The 19960-nt window shown below is 37.6% G+C and overlaps 1 protein-coding gene across 3 annotated transcripts in view; it reads right to left on the bottom strand.

Moving 5' to 3' along the window:
• The window catches only part of PAK3 (p21 (RAC1) activated kinase 3), a 256878-nt gene that overhangs the window by 35723 nt on the left and 201195 nt on the right, over positions 1 to 19960 (bottom strand). For all 3 annotated transcript variants that reach the window (XM_046673736.1, XM_046673735.1, XM_046673734.1), the window contains 3 exons: positions 19223 to 19354; positions 18187 to 18352; positions 9633 to 9696 (listed from right to left, as the gene is read on the bottom strand). In XM_046673736.1, coding sequence (XP_046529692.1) covers positions 9633 to 9696; positions 18187 to 18352; positions 19223 to 19354 — 362 coding nt within the window. The remainder of the gene's footprint in view (positions 1 to 9632; positions 9697 to 18186; positions 18353 to 19222; positions 19355 to 19960) is intronic.

The following is a 19960-nucleotide window of genomic DNA, read 5'->3' on the forward strand; positions in this document are numbered from 1 at the left end:
GTAACACATTATGGGTGTGAGGCCCGGGAAGTCAGCGGGTTATAGTCCAGTGATAATGAGGCCACAGTTACAGGGCTTAATCCCTGGAAAGGCCAGCTAACGCTCCACTACTCACTCCAACATTAAGTCTAAACAGCTGTTTCACAGTGTGTGCCATTGGTTTCAAGAGGGCCTGAACAGGAAAGGGGGGGGGCAGGTAGCTTAATACAAGCTCATTACTGTGGCTGGGAAAAACAACTTAAAGCGCACACTCCGCTAATGGTGGTTGATTGAGTGGCATCATCTTTCTTTACAAGAGACAGCACACAACACAGTGCATTTAAGAGCATTAAGTAGAACAAAGAACATCTTCCACTGCTCCATAAACATTGTTCTTCAGAAAGGCTAATGTATTTCCAACTTCCTTCATCACAAAACCTATTATAAAGCTCAGACTACATCTATTTAGCGCTTCATAGCAGTGTTCTACCTTGTATGGCCCAAAATAGATCCAATGAGGAAGCAAATACTTTTGGGGTGGGTGGTCCTACCCAAAGAATCACTTCTGTAAGCACACTAGACATCACTTCTGCTCCTGCCCATAGTTTCTTGAACAAAGAAAAGCAAGTCAGAGGTTTTATTCTCAGCACTTATCCCTGAGTTCTATGATGTACACTGCTTTGTCAGGTTCTCTAAACAAGCTGTTATTCATCAAGTCCTTTAACAAACAAGTTTCAAAACTATTTATCTTCAATGTGGAAACTTCATGTTAGAGTAAGAAGAAGAGGGCTTCTCACTGAGTAGCAAAGATAAGTCTGAAAAATACCTCACAGGATATATTATTTTCTCAAGCCTTAAAACTAAAACTAATTTAGAGGGACAGGATGATGGGCTTGCAAAACAAAAATGTTTGTTTGCAATTACTGATGAGTTGATCATATTATCATTCTATATAATGATATGATTGGCAAAGATCCAGATGTTAGACAAAATTCCTTTGGCAAGACGTTTATCTTTATGCATAAGAGGAAAATGATTTCAAAATATGCTCTTATTGTCACTTTCTGACAAATTTAGCTGCATCACTGGTCTAATCTATGGAGAGATATGACATGCAACAAAGATACTTTGGCATTATACAGACACGGACTATACCAGCCAATGGATTCTTAGGGGAGACTTCTGTTTTGCCATATAATTTCTTATTAGAGTTCCTTTCTTAAACATTTTCCATTTTGAAAATCAGTATGGGGATGAATTTTTATTATAGTACTATAATTCCAAATAAATGAATATGGCTGTGTTGGCAAAGGTGTGGGCAAACAGGCACGCTCATACATGTTGGCAGGAGTGTTAAATGGAACAACTTCTATGGAGGGAAACTTGAAAATTAAAAATGCACATATCATTTCATGTAACAATTCCACCTTCAGGAATTTATCCTGATGATAAATTTGCATATGCATGAAGTGGCTTATTTGTAAGGATCTTCACTGAAGCCTCATTTATAATAGCAAAATATTGGAAACAAACTAAGTATCTATTAACAGGGACCTGATTAAATAAGTTGTGGTACATCCAAACAACAAAACACTGCATCCGTTAAAAAGAATGCGGTACTGACATGGAATCATCTCTAAAACAAAGGCACAGAAGAAAAAAGGAAATATATAGCATATTACCATTTGTGTTAAAAATGTACCCACAACACACACACATACACACACACACACACACACACACACACACAGAAATGCACCATTATGCCCAAATACAAGATAAGGGATTTTCCCCCAAAATTTTTTCCTCAGGCAAAAAAAGGGAATTGCCTTATATTCAAATCCATATAAAATCTCTCTTGTAATGTAGTAATTCTCCATATTCATTAATTTTTATCCATAAAGTACTCTTTGGGAAAGACACATTAGGTGAAATATTCTCAATCAATGCTAGTTTTGGAGCTTACGGAGAGTATCTATCAGAAGTGGACAGAAACAATGTAAATAAATTATTTCTGAAGGTATGAGCTCATAACTGCATGTGTTAGATGTCATAAACAAGCTTTTCAAAGGTCACTTTCCAAATTATTGCAGTGAAAAGCGTTCTCATTAGCCAAAGGTGGGACAGTTTGACCATTAAAATCAATAATGAATGCAAATGATGAAACAAATTGAAACTATAAAAACCCATGAGTTTATAAAGATTTTTTTTAGTAAAGGAAAATACCTCCTTCTTCCTTAAAGAAAAAATAAAAACATCTCTCACTGGATGCTTTTGGAAGTAACTTGGGTACCAATTCCTTACACTGAAAATTGACAATTAAAAAAATAAAGCATTAGGGCTGGCCCCACGGCCAAGTGGCTACCAGCTGTTAGAAATTATAAACATGATAGCAGAAATTCAAGAGAAGGGGTGAAATAGCAAGTCGAGGAAATCTCCCAGAAAGTAGAATTTTTAAAAAGATGAAAAATAGGAACAAAAAGATAAGAACATTAAAGGATCAGTCCAGGTGATTCACCATTTGAATAACAGAAGTTCTAGAGAGAGAACAAAGAAAATGGAGGGGGCCGCCCCATGGCCGAGTGGTTAAGTTCACGTGCTCCACTTCGGTGGCCCAGGGTTCTGCCAGTTCGGATCCTGGGTGCGGACATGGCACCACTCATCAGGCCATGCTGAGGCGGCATCACACATGCCACAACTAGAAGGACCCACAACTAAAAATATACAAGTAAATACTGGGGGGGCTTTGGGGAGAAAAAGGAAACAAAAAATCTTAAAAAAAAAAAGCATTTATCTAATTTCCCTGTGAATTACATTTCAGGGTAACCAAAGACCCCTAGCTGACGAGGTAAAGTTTTTTTCAACAAAAGTATTCTAGCTAATAATTATGGAAGGAATGATAGATTTAGAAAATCACTATTTAATAATCCCTAATGAAATAATTGATTTGGGTAATAATCATAAATAGATGAAATCACTAGACGAAAGGCTGATGAGGAACTTTGATTGGCGCAGTCACCTATTGAATCTTCTGATCGATCTACTCATCACTAAAATATGGGACAGACACTGTATGCTTCCTGGTATGATATAATATGAAACACATAACACCACTTATGAAGAAGTCTTGCCAAAAGTTGAACCTGAATCTAATTAAGTTTCTAGAGCAAACTTCCATTTATAGGAAATACAGCGACTAGAGAAATAAGTAAATGACATCAAATGAAACTAATAGACAAATCCAGAAAGTGGTACATTCTACAAGGCAATGACTAGTTTCTTCAATAAGTCAATAGTGGTGGAAAAAGAAGGAGAACTGCTTTAGAGTCCAGAGACTTAATAGACCCAACCCAAGGAAATGTGTGAATCTTTTTGGATGCTGATTTGAACAAATCAACTATAAAAACTGCATTTTTGAGACAATTAGAGAACTCTGATTATAGACTGGGTGTTAGTGATATCAAGCAATTGTTAAGTTTCTGTAGGTGTTATAATGGCATTGCGATTATATTAAAAACATTGATAAATGTTGAATTTGGGTGATAAGAATATGGACATTCCTGTACTATTCCCTCTACTTTGTGTAAGTTTGAAGATTTGTAATAGGAATTTTAAAAAGCAATAGAGAGTTATGTTGTGAAGATTTAAATATACACCTACAGGACAGATTCAGAAAACAATTATCTTAATGTTTTAAGAATGTGTAATTGTGACTAGGAATAAAATATCCAGGGGCAGAATCATATGGAGATTCAAAAATATTCTATCTCAAAGATCTTAGATGGAAGTCAGATGACATACTTGGATAACTGCTGGGGGATTCAAAAAGGGGCTCTAATGATTACGAAAACAACGATGTTAAAGATGCATAGGATGATTTTGAATTATACTGCCCATAAAATGAAAAAGTAGAAAAATCTCTCCTAATTTACACATTATTTTATATATGTGTAGTTTTAATTATGTAAATGAGTGAATTAACAAGTTAAACATCATAAGTAGACATTCACCATTTATTATATATCTAACAGAATCTATGAAAGTATTGTATAAGAAACCAATTAACACTTTCTTTCTGGAGGTTTCCTTTGTGTAGGATAACTGGGAGACTGAGGGACAAGGGTTGTAGGGACACTTACTTTTCACTGTCTACTCTTCTATATCTTCTGAATGTTATACCATGTCCAAGTATTACCTACTTCAAAAAATTAAACTCAAATAAAAAATACAGTGCATGTATATAGTGACAGACAAGAAATAATGTATAACTGAACCTTCACAATGATGTAAACTACTATGAACTCAAAAAAAAAAGTACAGTGCAGCTTGTTTCTCTTAATTTGTTTCATAACACAGTCCCAACAGATCTTTCTAGCATTATTTCCTGTTAAATCCCTTGCTAAACTGGACTTTTGACTGTAGAACGGGTACTGTTGATTTAATTCTTCTGGTCTCTGCAATAAGCATTCCTCAAATACTTGCTGAAGATTTACTCTATGCCAGACACTGTTGCAGGCCCTTGGCATACCAAAGTGAATGAAACCTGCAGTCTGAAGCAAGTGCTCATTTCGTTTCCTTCAAATGAAACTTTCCATAATTCCCACTTGTTAAATCCTACACCTCCTGAAGTGACTACTCAAAATGCACCCTCTCTAAGAATCTTTCATCATACCTCCTTCCTGGTTATAATGATTTGTCCCTCCTCTCTGTCCCCATAGCTCTTTGTAATTACATTACTATACTTCCTGTATTCTATTCTATATAATAGTTACTATGGGTGTGTCTTTCACCCCTAATATGTAGATACAATATGGGGGAAAGGGACATGTATTTGGGAAGGAGGTCTTGCTTATTTCTTGATATAACTTTTCTCCCTGTTGGACATTCAAAGAGACAGTGAGCACAGAGCTCATTGTGACCCCAAGAACCTGGTTCTTAGCTACTACTATGCATTACACATAGTAGGCACTCAACAAAAGTTCACTGAATTCAAAAAGTTATTTGTTAAACTGGATCCAAACCATTTTCTCTGAGCTGCTTCCTCAAAAATATTTTTCTATTCTAATATTGAAGAGAAAAGAAATATGAACCTGAAAGAGAAAAAGGATCTGTTTTTCAGTGCATTCTCATTTAAGGAAAAGGTTTAAAATGATTTCAAATATATTAATGAGAAATCTGTGAGGACAGCTGCCATTGGTAGTAAATTCAGCCCTCTCTTACATAGCTACTGCTTATTCAGGAATTACACGGGCTTGCCAATGATAGCTGTTGACTGAAAATAAATATTTGATTTTGTTGTCTCACCCTACCCCATTTATTAAACAAGTTCTTTTATATAACTATCCTAGAGAGTGAAGATTCTTAAGTCCCTTCCAGATGTATTTCTGACAAACTCATGTTTTTCAGTTAATGATAATTTGGGGAGTACCAGGTCTTTTTTCTTTCTTTCCTTTATTTTTAACTTTATATACATCTGCTCAAAATATCTGGATTTTGTGGCCAATTACAGAACACTTTCACAGCAAACCTGGTGAAATAATGTCATTTTTAATCTTCAACTCACAGCTATGGTCTCAAATGATTAGACATGCAATTCTGAACTTGATTTATGGGAGATGGAGCCCAATTCTATGGCCTCAGGCCTGGATGCTGGGATGGCAGAAACCCATACTGGAAAAATTTAGCTTTGCAAGTAGATGAGGGTGATTAATGGAGCTGAAAATGGAATCCTGGGGCTGATTATTCCTAGCACCACATGATCACTGACACAGGTCTGAATGTCACCGTCGTAATGGGTAAAGCAAAACAATAAAAAAAGAGTTAATGAAAAGAAAATAAAAACTATACATCAAGAGTAGACACCAGTTTGTCTTAACTTAGGCCAGCCATTTATGGAAAAATCCACCGAGAGCAATTTAAGTAAAAGGAAAGTTAATTTTCTTTTTGTTTTAGAGACAAATCAATATTTTGTTCATTCACTTTAAAAATTAAGAACAGAGAGTAGAAATCCGCTAAAAATCCAAAATTAGTAAATGATAAAATTACAGTAAATAAATAAATTTACGTTACCAGATTATATCTTAAAAGTTATTTAAAAATACATCTTGATTTTATATTATGACCATTGTGGTTGAGTGCGTGTGTGAAAATGGGCAGAAGGTGAAGCCAACATAAATGAAAAAAACAGATATGTGGCACACAGAAATTCTCCAAGGACGAAGAATCAGATGTGGTGAGGCAGATCAAGTCATAATGAGAAACAAGGAGATGAAGATACACGGAGAAAGAGAGAGAGAGACAGAAAGAGCAAGGAAAACATATATACACACATGAAAAGACAGAAGACAGAGGAAAGGGAGAGCTAGAAAGACAAACATTTTCATTGGTTCAACAAATATTTATTGAGGCAAAAACAGATCCAGAGACATGGGGGAGGCAGACAGGGGAAGCTCTGTAGGTCTCTGAGTTTGGCCCAGTGAACTTTGGCTGTTGACCAAAATTGTACAGAATTGATTTGAGGGGGCCAACTGTGTGCAAAAGTCCTGTGCTAGATCCTAAAGGAGACAAAAAGAGGAACAAAATGGACTCCCTACTCTCTAAGGACTTATTGAAAAGTTGAATTTGGCCTATGAGTAAACTATCTGTTGGTTTCATCATTCTTTAAAATGATAAACTCAGTGGGAATTTAAAACAGACCTTTCTGCAGTGGCAAGTAGGATTTCTGTTTCGAGTTTTCATTTTAGATTGTAAAGACTTTACAAATGTATGCAGAAATAGAGAACTTTCCTTTTGCACCTTCAGAGGTCAGAAGCATAAATAACAACCAGGAAAGGAAATCTCTTTGGTATGCAAAGTTGCTTGGTGGCCTAATCTTTGCTGTTGGATAAATCACTCTTGCTTCATTACCTGGTAGCTGGGAGATATCTGAGACCATCTCCTACTTTTTTTCTTTTTTAAATTTTTGGCTCAGTTGGGTCTTAGTGGGAATGAACAATCAAAACAAATCAAAAAATTATAACATCTTCCACTCCCCAGAAAAGAACTCTGAAAAAAAACCAATTTATGAAAAAATAAATAGCTCCCATTTATACCTACAACTAGAGCAGTGCTGTCCATTAGAAATATAATGCAAGCCATATTTTAAATTTTCTGGGAGCTATAGTTAAAAAAGCTTAACAGGTGAAATTAATTTTAACATTTTATTTAACACAATGTATGTAAAATATCATTTTAACAACCAATATACAATTTATTAATCAGATATTTTGCATCCTTTATTCATATCAACTGTCTGAAATCAGATGCATATTTTATACTTACAGCATATCTCCCTTTGTACTAGCCATGTTTCAAGTGCTCAAGAGTCACATGGTTACCATATTAGACAGCAAAGATCTGGAATGCCACTTCTCTGTGGATTGTGTATCCTCTTTTTTTTAAAGTATGCTTTTTTTTGGTGAGGAAGATTGGCACTCAGCTAACATCTGTTGCCAATCTTCCTCTTTTCTTTTTCTTTTCTCCCCACAGCCCCAGTATATAGTTGTATATCCTAGTTGTAGGTTATTCTAGTTCTTCTATGTGGGACACCACCACAGCATGGCTTGATGAGCAGTGTGTAGGTCTGCTGCCAAGATCTGAACTGGCGAACCCCGGGCCACCAAAGTGGAGCACGCAAACTTAACCACTCTACCACAGGGCCACCCCTGTGTATCCTTTCCTATTATTAGCTCCACCAAAGACCCAACCGGAATAAAACAAAATCTAAAAGCCAACCTTTGCTTTCCAAGCCCCCTTAGTACATAATATTATGTTTATGCAATCTGTCCTTTGGTGTTTACCTTTTGGGCATGAAGAAAGTGAGTTGAGCTTTGCATATGGGCATGGGAAGGTAAGGCTTCCTTGCTTAAGGTAAGAAAGAAAACTCCAGGTGGGAAATAACGGTTATAGAAGCCAGACCTGCTGGTGAATTGAGTAGGCTTGTCTCAATGTTCCTCTTGGACCCTACTTAGCCCTCTCTCAAGCATTTATCACTGTAGATTTTAAGTTCCTTGAGGGTCCACACCATCATTGCCCATCTCTGTTTCTCTAGCACTTAGCATAGTGCTTGGCACATAGTTGGTGCTCAATAAATGTGGGCTGAGAAAATAAATTAATTTGAACAAATATACTTTCTCATTTGCACTAGACACATTTCAAGGGCTCTGTAGCCACACATGTTAGTGGCTACCATATAGGACTGCACAGATATAGCACAATTCCATCATCACAGAAAGTTCCATTGGATAGCACTGTTTTAGATCAACAGGCAGAAATACTATTTGACTATTTGAAGCAAAAGCACAAACAGGTATATATTTCAACCTCTTAGAAATGTAGTACCATTATGGTTTCCACTGGAAGAAAAACTTGGCCATGTATTTCTCCCTAAGTTTCTGCCTCCCTCTCAGAGTCTTCTCACCACAGCATCTTGATTCCCACCAGGCACAAACCCTACAAGTAAGGGGGTGAGATATATCCCTCTTACCCTCTAGCCTAAATGTCTAATGAATGCGTTCCCTTATTTCCCAAGCTAAGTCGGAAATTTCCAAAGAAACTTTCGTATAAAAGCTAAGGGAAAGAAACAAAGTGTAAAAATCATGAAAAATAGTCAAGCTTATATATAATATATAATTTTCCGAACCCAAAAATCCTAGGAAAAACAGTGAGATGCTTCAAGAAATTCTACATTCTGTTATCCAAAAATAGACTCCATTGGGTGAGGGACTAGCATAATTTTTCAGGCCATTAGCTCTATCTCTTCCTTCCCAGTCCTTTGTCTTAGCCAGAAAACCTCTGGGGTGCCATCTTGCTTCCTGACATACAGTAGTGGGTGCACATAAATATCTTGTCTCATTTCCCATTTAAGAACAGCTCTTAATAACACTTCATTTCTCTTTAAAGAAAACTTTTCCCTGTTTCAGATGCTGTTGCCTCCTCAAGCCCTCCTGCTTAGTTTCACAGTGAGGCCTGAGAAACGTGTAATTGTAGCTGATGATGAGGATTACCTGAGAAACGTTTCCAAAGTTCAGATTCCTGAGCCCTACCTCAGATTTCTGGATCAAATCTCTGGTCATGGGGCCTGAGAATCTATTCTTAACGAGCATACAAGGTGAAAATGACGCACTCCATCTCATTTAGGAATTATTGATCTGTTTCCTCCTTACTCTGATGGTCAATTCTGCCTACCTCTGATTCATTCAACAACGACTTTGTCTACCCTCACTCTGTCACTTTGACAATGAAACACAATCTTAAGTACAACATCCATACAGATGTAGGGAGACAGGGATAAAGGGGGTTTTCATACAAGCTAGAGGTTTCTATAAACTTACTGCTTTTCTGGAGAAATCAGGTATGAACCTTCTAACTATTTGGGATCAAAATGTCCCTAAAAAATTCACTCTCAGCTCAACAACAGTGAAGATTCTAGCAGGATATGTTCCTTGTTTAATTAACAGTCAGTCTACCAGACAGAAAGGCCAATATTATGAGAATGCAAAACATGAATATAACCCAGAAAATGAGAAGCATAATTCATGAGAAATCCAAGTTGTAACTGAATTTTAACATATGTCTCTGGTGTTCATCTTTTGATATTTCAAATAATCACTTACCCTTGACCAATTTTTTCAAATCTTGTGTATTTCTTCTTTGGGTCACCAACACTCACAATGCTTCCTGAGTTGGGGGGTGGAGGAGAGAAACAGAGAGAGAGAGAGATTTAAATTGATTGATGGATTCCCTTTATTTAATACTAAAAATTAAGATGCCAGAGTCAACGACAAATAAAACATTAGAGCAATATTCTCACGTGATCTATATTTATATGGATAATGATACATTTTATCAATGTAAGAAATAGTAATATATTAATTAAAGTGGTAGTAATCACCCATGCTACTTATATTCAAAATTGATGATGTTTGGGAAACAAAAAGGACTGGTCACAACTCAACATTTTTTATTTTTAAAGATTTTACTTTTCCTTTTTCTCCCCAAAGCCCCTGGTACATAGTTGTGTATTTTTAGTTGTGGATCCTTCTAGTTGTGGCATATGGGATGCCACCTCAGCATGGCCTGATGAGCGGTGCCATGTCTGGTGCCCAGGATTCGAACCGGTGAAACCCGGGCTGCTGAAGAAGAGCGCATGAACTTAACCACTTGGCCACGGGGCCGGCCCCACAACTCAACATTTATAAAAAGTTCCCATAAAAGGATACTGTGGATTAGGAGATAAAAACATCTAAGAACTTGTACACATTATTTAATAAAATCACTATCTTCTTTCAACTGGAGTAAAATTGAGCACTACACTACGTTCAATTCCACTAGACAAATATCTTTTGAGCAATTACTATGCACGCAGTACTGTGCTAAGGGCAATGGGGGATAGGGATGAGTCTAATAAAGAACAAAATTTAATCATTAAGTAACGAGTCTCATGCTTTTTAAAAACATACATCCCTGAACCTAGGACCCCACTAGCACTCCACACCATAAAGTTCACGCATTTAAAGTATACAATTCAATGGTTTTCAGAAAATTTTTAGAGTTGTACAAATTTACTAAATTTCACCATGGTCTAATTTTAGAACATTTTCATCATCCCATCAAGAAACCTTGTGTCTATTAGCAGTCACTCTTCATCGCCCCTTGGCTTCCCAACCCATCCCCGGCAACTATTAATCTACTTTCTGTTTCTATGGATTATTCCAAACATTGTGGAGTAAATTTATAAGCCACATAAGAAAACCATTAATTTATCATGTTTGGCTCTGGAAAAAAAATTGGTTTTGTTATTTCAAAATATCAAATCCACTACTCAGAGGATGAATACTTGCCGCCACTCAGAGTAAATCTAAAGGAAGTGACAATGGCTCTTCAATGCAATGCTCAAATAGGTGTAGACAAATTCCAGGCCATAGCAGCAGCAAGAGAATAAGGGTGCAGATTCTCAACTACTTTGAAGGGACTTATTTATTTGGATGCCTCTGGCCCTCAGTATCATTACCTCGAAGTCATATCTTACTAACATGGCCCCTGTCCCAAAGAAGTGTAGAGTCAGTAAGAGTTAGTAAGGCAAGATTTACATACACGAACTGATCAAGAGAAGGTCTATAGAGTCTACCTCCTAACTGTCACTCTTATTCATTTCCTGCTCTTCATGCCCAGGGCCACTGCCATTGCTTAGGCACTCAACATCTCTTGTCCAAACAATTGTGCTAGTCGTTACCTACCTCTGTACTCCGCCATCTCTAATTTCTCTTCCACAATACCTTTGGAAAAGGGTAACCATATAATTCATAGACAGAGACTTTCCTGGGTAAACTGAGATGTATAGTCACCCAATTCAGAGTGATTTTACTGCATGTTCATAATTCCTCAAAAGTTCCTCCTCACTAGGGGATCAAGTTCAAATTTCTTAGTCTAGCATAGGTCCTTTACCATCGAGCGCCATCTAACTCCTACCTAACCAGTCTAACCTCCTATTATTCCTCTCCTCTCCATCCGTCCTACTTTATATCATTGTGATACTAGCCTATATGAGGCTTAGGTCTTTGCAGATGCTCCCCCTTTTCCTTTCCTATCTAACCCATGAATTCCTATTTATTATTTAAATACAATCTCAAGTGATCCTCCCTTGTGAATTCTTCTCTCATCCTTCTAATGAGACTTACATGCTTCTTCTTGAGGACAGGAACTTTGTCTTTTCATCCCTGTAACTTCAGTGCCTAGAACAGTGGCTGCTGCTGAACAAATATTTGTTGACTAAATGAATGCAAACAAAAAATATGTGTTCAAGTGCTAAACTGTGTGCTATAGAAAATACCTCGTGTTAATTTAGACGATGATTTATCTTCTGGGCTAGTGAACAACTTAATTCAGACCTACCAGTAGATATTATACCTTGAAAAAAATAATAAAAGAATAAAAGAAATGTTTCACTGATGGATTGTTTATCAGGTTGTTGTGAGTTTTTGTTGTTTGTTTTTTGTAATAGAAGTCCATGGTTCAGTTAGGTTAAATAAGACTTACCAATATGCAAGTTGTTACAATTCTTTTTCTCTTGTATTTCCAGTCTCAGTCAATGATACTACCATCTACTCAGTAGCCTGAGTAAGAAATCTGGGAGTCATCTTCGATTCATTCCTTACCTTTACTCCCCACATGCAGTGGTCTACCGAGTCCTGGGCCTATATCTGTTTACCTCCTAGATACCTTTTGAATCTGCCCCTTTCTCATTACTACTGTTCCAGTTGGGCCCTCATCATTTTTGGTCTGGGCTATTTCAACAGGCTCCTAACTTGACTTCTAATTTCCAGCCTCCGCCCACTCCAGTCCAGGCTCCATACCTCTGTCAGGATGCTCTTAAGAGCAGACCTGATCACGTGATTCTCTGGTTCAGGAGTCTTTGATGCTTGCCCAACACCTACAGAGTAAAGCTCAAATTCTTTGTCATGGAATGCCAGGTTCTTCAAATCTGGTTTTTGCTTCATTCTCCATCTCATCTTCCCCACTTTCCCACCAGAACCTTGTGCTTTGACCATAACAAACTAGTTGTAGATCATGATCAGCTCCTGCTTAACAGTTTAGTTTCCTGTCCTAAAACTTCAGTCCCGCCATCCACCACTAATTCTATATTGAAGTGACACTGAATAAGTCAAGAGTTCCCAGGCATATGCCTTCACACCTTCATTATGTGCTATTCTCTGCCTGGAATGTCCTTCTTAAGTTTTCTTCCTGGCAAGTTCCTATTCATGCTTCAACTCAGCTTCAGTGTTGTATCTTCTAGGAAGCCTTCTCTGATTTTTTTGAATAAAGTTAATAATTTCCCTTCTCTTTGTTACCGCTATACCTTCTCTCTCTCTCTTTCTGCCTCTTTTGCTTTTGTTCTTGCTCTCTTTCTCTGTCGCTAGTGGACCATGTATCTATATCTATTTATTTGACATCCCTTATAAACTCTGTCTTGAGAACAGGAGGCATGTCTTATTCATCCCTGGATCCTCAGTGTCTCCTCATACAATGCTGTGTGTGGAATATAGTGGTTACTCAATAAATGTCTGTTGAATTAAACTCAAATAAAATTAGGCATTTCCTTTTGTAAATGCCCCGTATTTTAAGACAGGGGTTAGAGAATATATTTTACTTGAGCTATATCTATAGTATGCCACCAATTTAACAACTTCTGAGTCACTATTTCATTTTTCAAATTGTCTCAGAGATTTTTACATCACTGAGAGCTATCCTTATTCAAGTCAGCTATTAATGGGTAACGGCCTAGACTTTTTTTTTTAATGAAATGATGATTTTAAAGTCACTTGAAACCATAGTTTTATTAAACAGTTTATAGTCTTCTAAGAAAGTTATACTATTAAGTCGCAAAGCAAACTCTTTCCCATAGACCGAACAAAAGCAAATAAGCTTCAGCCCAAGCCACTTTCTAAATTATGACCAATTCCAATTGGCAGGGTTCAGTTAATGAGGTTTTATGGTAGTAAATTATTCAGCCTTTATTTCCATGGTATGCAGGGGAAGGAAAACAACAACAACTGGAAATAAATCCTTTCGTGAGGATTACCATAAGACAACCATTCTGATGAGATCCTGCTTCTGAATTTAACTGCTGTTCAAATGAAATGGCGTCCCCACACTCATTACCTTCACAGGAGAGTGTGTGCTGCCATCTACTGATTTTAGGCAAGTACACAGGAAGCCTTGTTTACAATGCCAAATCACAAAACAAGCTTTTAAAGTGACCTCTTTCATCAGAGCCATTATAACTTGCTTTTATAAATTATAGCAATGAAAGGAAAAGACACTGTGACACAATAGGGAAAAAAGTGACAAAAATCAGCAACTCAAAATCAAAGAAAGAAAAATGATAGCAATACTAGAACACTTTCCTACCAGAGAAATTTCCTAAATAAGAAACAAACTATTCATTTTAAAGTACAAGGATTTAACAAATCACTAAATACTAGTATTTGAAAATAGGGTTCATGATGTGGTTTCAGCGGCAGGGAAGCCCATCAATGTGTTCTCCTGCATATTAAACTAAGCTGGACTCCAACCATTAAAGGATTATCGCTTTAGCATAATGAAAGTTTTGACTCCTGAGAAAAAGCAAAATAACTCTCTAAATTAACATCAGTTCCATCTGAGGGGCAATTCGGATAAAGAGTTTTGAGTGGGAAATGCTGGGGTAGGGGAGAGACGAAAGAAGGAGGCAATTGTGGGGCCCAGAGGAGGGAGGGCAAAGACAAATTTCCTGCATTGCACAATTTTGCTGACAGTCAGCACCTTTTGAAAATTTTCACGAAAATGTAGGGGTTACTTTATTTTCCAACAGATTCTGACAGACCACAATGAATAAGCCAGACCCAGGCTATCTGTCTTTGTAAAACTGAAAGATGATCTGTTCATTTTAGCCATTAATGATCCCATGGTCTGGCCCCCACAATCAGTATCTACGGAAGATGAATAGCCTGGCAGCTCTGTGGTCTGGGCTGCCCACCTCACAGTAAAAGGATCCATGAGACTGAAGGTGAGGTCGCCCTCACCTCTGCCTCATACTTATGGTGTGGCCCACTCTGGTATGTGGGCCATTCCTCTACCTCTCTGTCTCCCTTCCCCCTCTCCTTTGCCTCTCAGCACAGCTTTACTCCTTCCCCCAAGATCCAATAGGGGCCTTGATTCCAAGGTCCTCAGTGACTTCTTATAGGGACCATACATCTGGGATTATTCCTGGTTTCAAACATTCTGTCCCCATGGAAGACCTCATGCCTCATTTGTTTATATTGAAAAATATGGTCATTTTCATTTTTCAAAAATAACAATTTTATAATACTCTTTATCGTGCTAGGTGTATTACATACTTAACTTCATTTGGTCTTCACAAAATCTCTATTATATTGGTACTATTATTATCTCCGTTTTTCAGATGAAGAAACTGAAGTTCAGAGGAGTTGAGTGACTTGCCTAATGACACACAGCTAGTCTGGGTCTATAACTCAGACTCAATTATGGTTCATTTCATCATTACAATGGGATTACAATCTTATTAAGCCTTTATACTCATGTAATAAAATAGTAACTACCATTTACTGAGCACCTAATGCGTACCAGGTACTGTTGCTGAGCTTTTTACATGCCTTATTCTCATTTAATTATCATAAAGCTATGAGTTTGGTAATATTATTATCTCCATTTTTTTAAAGGAGGAAAAATAGGTCCAGAAAAGTTAAAGTGCCTAAAGTGACACAGCTGGTAGCAATGGGCTTGTGATTGGAATCTGGGCCTTTCTGACTCCAATACCTGTTCTCTTAGCCGTAGGTAGAGCTAGGTAAAATCCGTCCCACAGACAGAATCCTAAAATGTAGTTATGATTCTTATTCCCATTTGACAGATAAGAAACTCAGGTTCAGAGGGGTTAAATAACTTGTCTAAGGTTATATAGCGAGTAAGGGGCAGAGAGAGGGCGATGGTGGAGCAGAAGCAGGAAAAATCGACTTTTCAGTATAGCTCAGCCTGGATCTGCTTCACGAGCAGCACTCCCTCATTTCTCTGCAGCTTCTCCCTGCCAAGATCTGTAAGCACAAGATAGGGGTGGCATTTACAGGTGGCCCACTGGCTAGAGGGAAAATGATTCTCTCTAGGCCCAAGCATTCTCCAGTAGAAAAGAAAACACTTAATAAAAAATATAATCAAAGGTAGCTTTCTCCTCTTCATCGTGTTGCTCAGTGCAGCGTAGAATAAACAACAAATTACAAAGACCACAGCTCCAGTACCATTACAGTTTATAAGCAAAGCAAGATTTTGGCCCAAGAAAATGTTGTTTGTTTCTCTGTCAATGAAGTTAAAAAAGCTATAAATCCATTTTCATTATAATAAATATATTGAAATTTGAAACAGATACCAAATAACAATCATTTTTACTAAAGTAAAGCTGTTAGATTTTTAAAATCTGGTATAATGTCATAGGTCATGTCTACATGTACAAAATAAGGGGAAAATAGAGGCAATTGTCTGAATAATCGAACTGAAATTACCCAGGCAATTCTTTCATTTATTCCTTCCCTTATACACAAATAGACAGTTGGAATATGCAGAAGCCAAGTGGGTAATGGAAATACTGTAAGCTTCGAAGGCAAACAGTCTCACATTCAAACTCTGGCTCTACTACTCATTAGTTTGGTGATTTGTTCACTTTTAGCTTTTTGAGGCTTACTTTGACAGATCTGTAAAATGAAGATATTCAAATCTACCACAAGGAATTATTGTGAAAATCAAACCTGATAATGTATGTAAAGTGGCCAGCAGAGAAGGTGCTCAATGAATGGGGATTATTACTGTTGTTATTATAGCAAATAGTTGGCATTAGCACTAGAGGCATATTTAATCATGTACAGTAAAGTCAGTTGGCTAAAGTCCAGCAATGCCAGTTCTGAGAGATCACTGACAGCTGCAAGCTGAACTCTTGCCTTTCCAAATACCTCTAGCTCCGAGTGTCTCAACCTCAACACTGTTGGCATTTGGGGCTGAATAATTCTTTGTTGCAGAGGGGAAAGGAGCGGGGGCTATCCTTTGCATTATAGAGCGTACAGAAGCATCCTTAGCCTCTATCCACTAAACGCTAGTGGCAATCCCTGTGTCATGACGATAAACATGTCTCCAGACATTGCCAAATGTCCCCTGGGGGGCAAAATGGCCCTACAGCCACCTCTGCAGAGTCTTCCTGTGGCCTATAGCCCAAAGTGCTCTCTTCCTTTTCTGAGTTCTTTTACATAGACATTTGCAAAAACAAGATAGCCTCCTGTTCTCTAATTGTATCACACTATTAAATCATATCTTCCAAGAAAATTCTAAGTTTCTTGACGGCAGGAAATTGTTTTTCTGTTGTTTCCTCCAAAGATTCTGGCATAGAACAGACAAGTAGGAACCCAGTAAAGAAGCATTTGTTTGCTCATTTTTTTCATTCATTCACTCAACAAGCATTGTTAAGTGCCTTATGTACCAGGCACTTTATTAGAGCTAGACATACAGGAAAAGAAGACACAGTCCCTGGCCTTCAGGAGCTCACAGTCTAGTGAAAGAGACAGACTAGTACAGTGTGATATTTACTGCAATAAAGGCAGTAAAGAAGAGGGGTCCTTGGGGCTGGCCCCGTGGCCGAGTGGTTAAGTTCGCGCACTCCGCTGCAGGCGGCCCAGTGTTTCGTTGGTTCGAATCCTGGGCGCGGACATGGCACTGCTCATCAAACCAAGCTGAGGCAGCGTCCCACATGCCACAACTAGAAGGACCCACAACGAAGAATATACAACTATGTACCAGGGGGCTTTGGGGAGAAAAAGGAAAAAATAAAATCTTTAAAAAAAAAAAAAAAAAAAAGAAGAGGGGTCCTTAACTCAAACTGGGAGAGACAAGGAAGGCTTTCATGAGGAGGCAATTTTGAGCTGTTTTGAAGGATGAGCAGGAGTTAGTCAGACTGGGAGCACTGATTGCAAATAACTAGCAATTAGTTAGATGCTTTTGTAGTATGAGTTTGAATATGTTTCACAGACCTTTGACTCTTTTTAGCAGAGATATATTTTTTTTAATCTCCTTGACCCAGAAAGCTAACTGGAAGAGGAGTGTTTTGTAAAACTGAAACGAATATGTATGCACAAGCATGTACACACTAATGACACTGTGGGAAGGAGGGTGCAAGCATTTCTCGGCCGTGCCTCCCTTCCCACATAGAAATGCTCTTAAATTAGGGGAAAAGGCTATATTATTGCAGCTGCCAGTTTTGACTGATGCATTGGGTTCTGAGGTTGACTTATCTATCATGATTGATCAGCTGGGACCCTTGGGGTATGATCATAAGATATTTCATCAGACTATTTTATCCCTTTTGGGAACACAATCTTAAAATAAAATTTCCTACTTAATTCATTATGTCAAATTTTCACCTTAATTTTTTCAAGTGAAAATAAAATTTTCTGTTAAATTAAAAGTATGAATGAGGGAGTGATTTGAAATACATAGCAAGTCCCAAACTTTTCGTCGTGACTTCAGGGATCCTGGGGATCATGCAAGCAGATGCAAATTTTAAAGGATCCCTTCCCATTTTAAGTAGTTTATGAGACACCCTCTCATGAAGAAAGTCACAATGGCAAAATAACTCACTTAGCTTCTCTAGGATTTCCTCATCTGTCATCTTGGATTTTTTCCTTTGCCGGTCTGTATTTCTATACAAAGTACTGGAATTGGCATTCTCAGCAGAAGGTGGTGTGACCTCTTTATTTGGTGCTGCTGGTGAAGCAATCGATTCAACCACGGAACGAGTGTAGATCTTAAAGACAAAAAAAAAGTTCTACAATTTAAACAGCAGGCCCAGGAAAGCATGTGAAGTCAAGACATTGTCATATCAATAAGGCTTTTTTTTTAAATTAAGACAAAATTTTTAAGGAGTTTTAGGTTCACAGCACAATTGAGACAAAGGTACAGATATTTTCCATATACACCCTGTCCGCACATGCATAGTTTCACCCATTATCAACATCCCCCCACCACAGTGGTACATTTGTCACCATTGATGAACCTACATCGACACATCATAATCACCCAAAGCCCATAGTTTAAATTAGGGTTCACATTTGGTGTTGTACATCCTATGAGGTTGGACAAATGTATAATGACGTGTCCATCATTATAGTATCATACAGAGTAGTTTCACTGCCCTAAAAATCCTCTCTGCTCCATCTATTCATCCCTACCTCCACCTGCCCTGCCCCCCAACACTCAATGAGTTCTTAAAGACAAGTGATTTATATTAAAAAAGAGCTTTAAGTTGCTTCAAGTATACTGCCCTTGAAAGCTAGTCTTTAGAGGTCCTCATACGTGCTGTGCTAATTCTGGTCTTGGTGCCTCCGCTTAGGTAATTCTTCCTACCTGGTTCATATGGGTTTCCTTCTCTTTCTTAACTTCTGCAGTAGTTTTATAACTTTGCACTTATTTGTAAATTGTTTGGTATTATTTTCCAATTGTCATGTGCTAATCTTGTGTCCCCAAACAGCAACCTCAACCAAGTTCATATCTCATATTCTAGTTCTGGGAACACAGTAGATGCTCAAGAGCTACTAGTTGACCAACTAGATTCTGGCTCTATGAGTGTTCCAAAGGACAGCTTTTGAATCATTTGGATCTAGTCTCTGTGACTTACTGATTTTGTATGCTCTGGTCTTGGTGCAATAACTGGGGGGGGCTCATTGTCATCTTCTTCTTCTTCCTCTTCTTCATCTTCTTCTTCAGACACAGGGGGAGCCAAAGGAGGCTCTGATGCTGTTTTTGTACTCTTATGACAAAAACAAAGTTTAAAGACCAGGTATTAATTCCTCATTGTTTTTCTTCAGAAATGAGACAAGGGAAAATAAATATTTAAGCATTTAGGGATTGGAGGAAACTGTATCTTTTACAAATGAGCAGAACCACCTACAATTTGGCGAACAGGGCCTGCCTACATTCAGAGATAAATTCAGGTCACAGTTTTAAACACCATGAAATTTTAAAAATTCTTTTTATTTTCCACTGGGTTCAAAAACAGTGAGCTATTCCTTTAATATTTTAAAATTCAATGTTTTTCAAATCAATTAATACATTTAAAAACTCAAATTAACTGCTATTAAAGCCTTTACTTTGCACTGGGCAGATCATCTATTTGTTGATTAAGAGTTTGTCAATCAGAAAAGGCTGTTTTGTGCATAAAGATCAGAGCATACATGTGGATATGGTATTAATACAGCTCTGTAAATATTCACTAAGTACAAACAAGCCCATAAATGTTTCTTTCCTATTTGGCCTCCTGGAAAGAAGCACTCAGAAAGTAACAGATGTGAAGATCTAAGAAATATCCATCTACATAAATAATTATCCAATCTCAACCAATATGTAAGTGGTGATT

Source organism: Equus quagga, chromosome 10 (genome assembly GCF_021613505.1).
Source record: "Equus quagga isolate Etosha38 chromosome 10, UCLA_HA_Equagga_1.0, whole genome shotgun sequence".
In the NCBI taxonomy this organism is placed as follows: domain Eukaryota; kingdom Metazoa; phylum Chordata; class Mammalia; order Perissodactyla; family Equidae; genus Equus; species Equus quagga.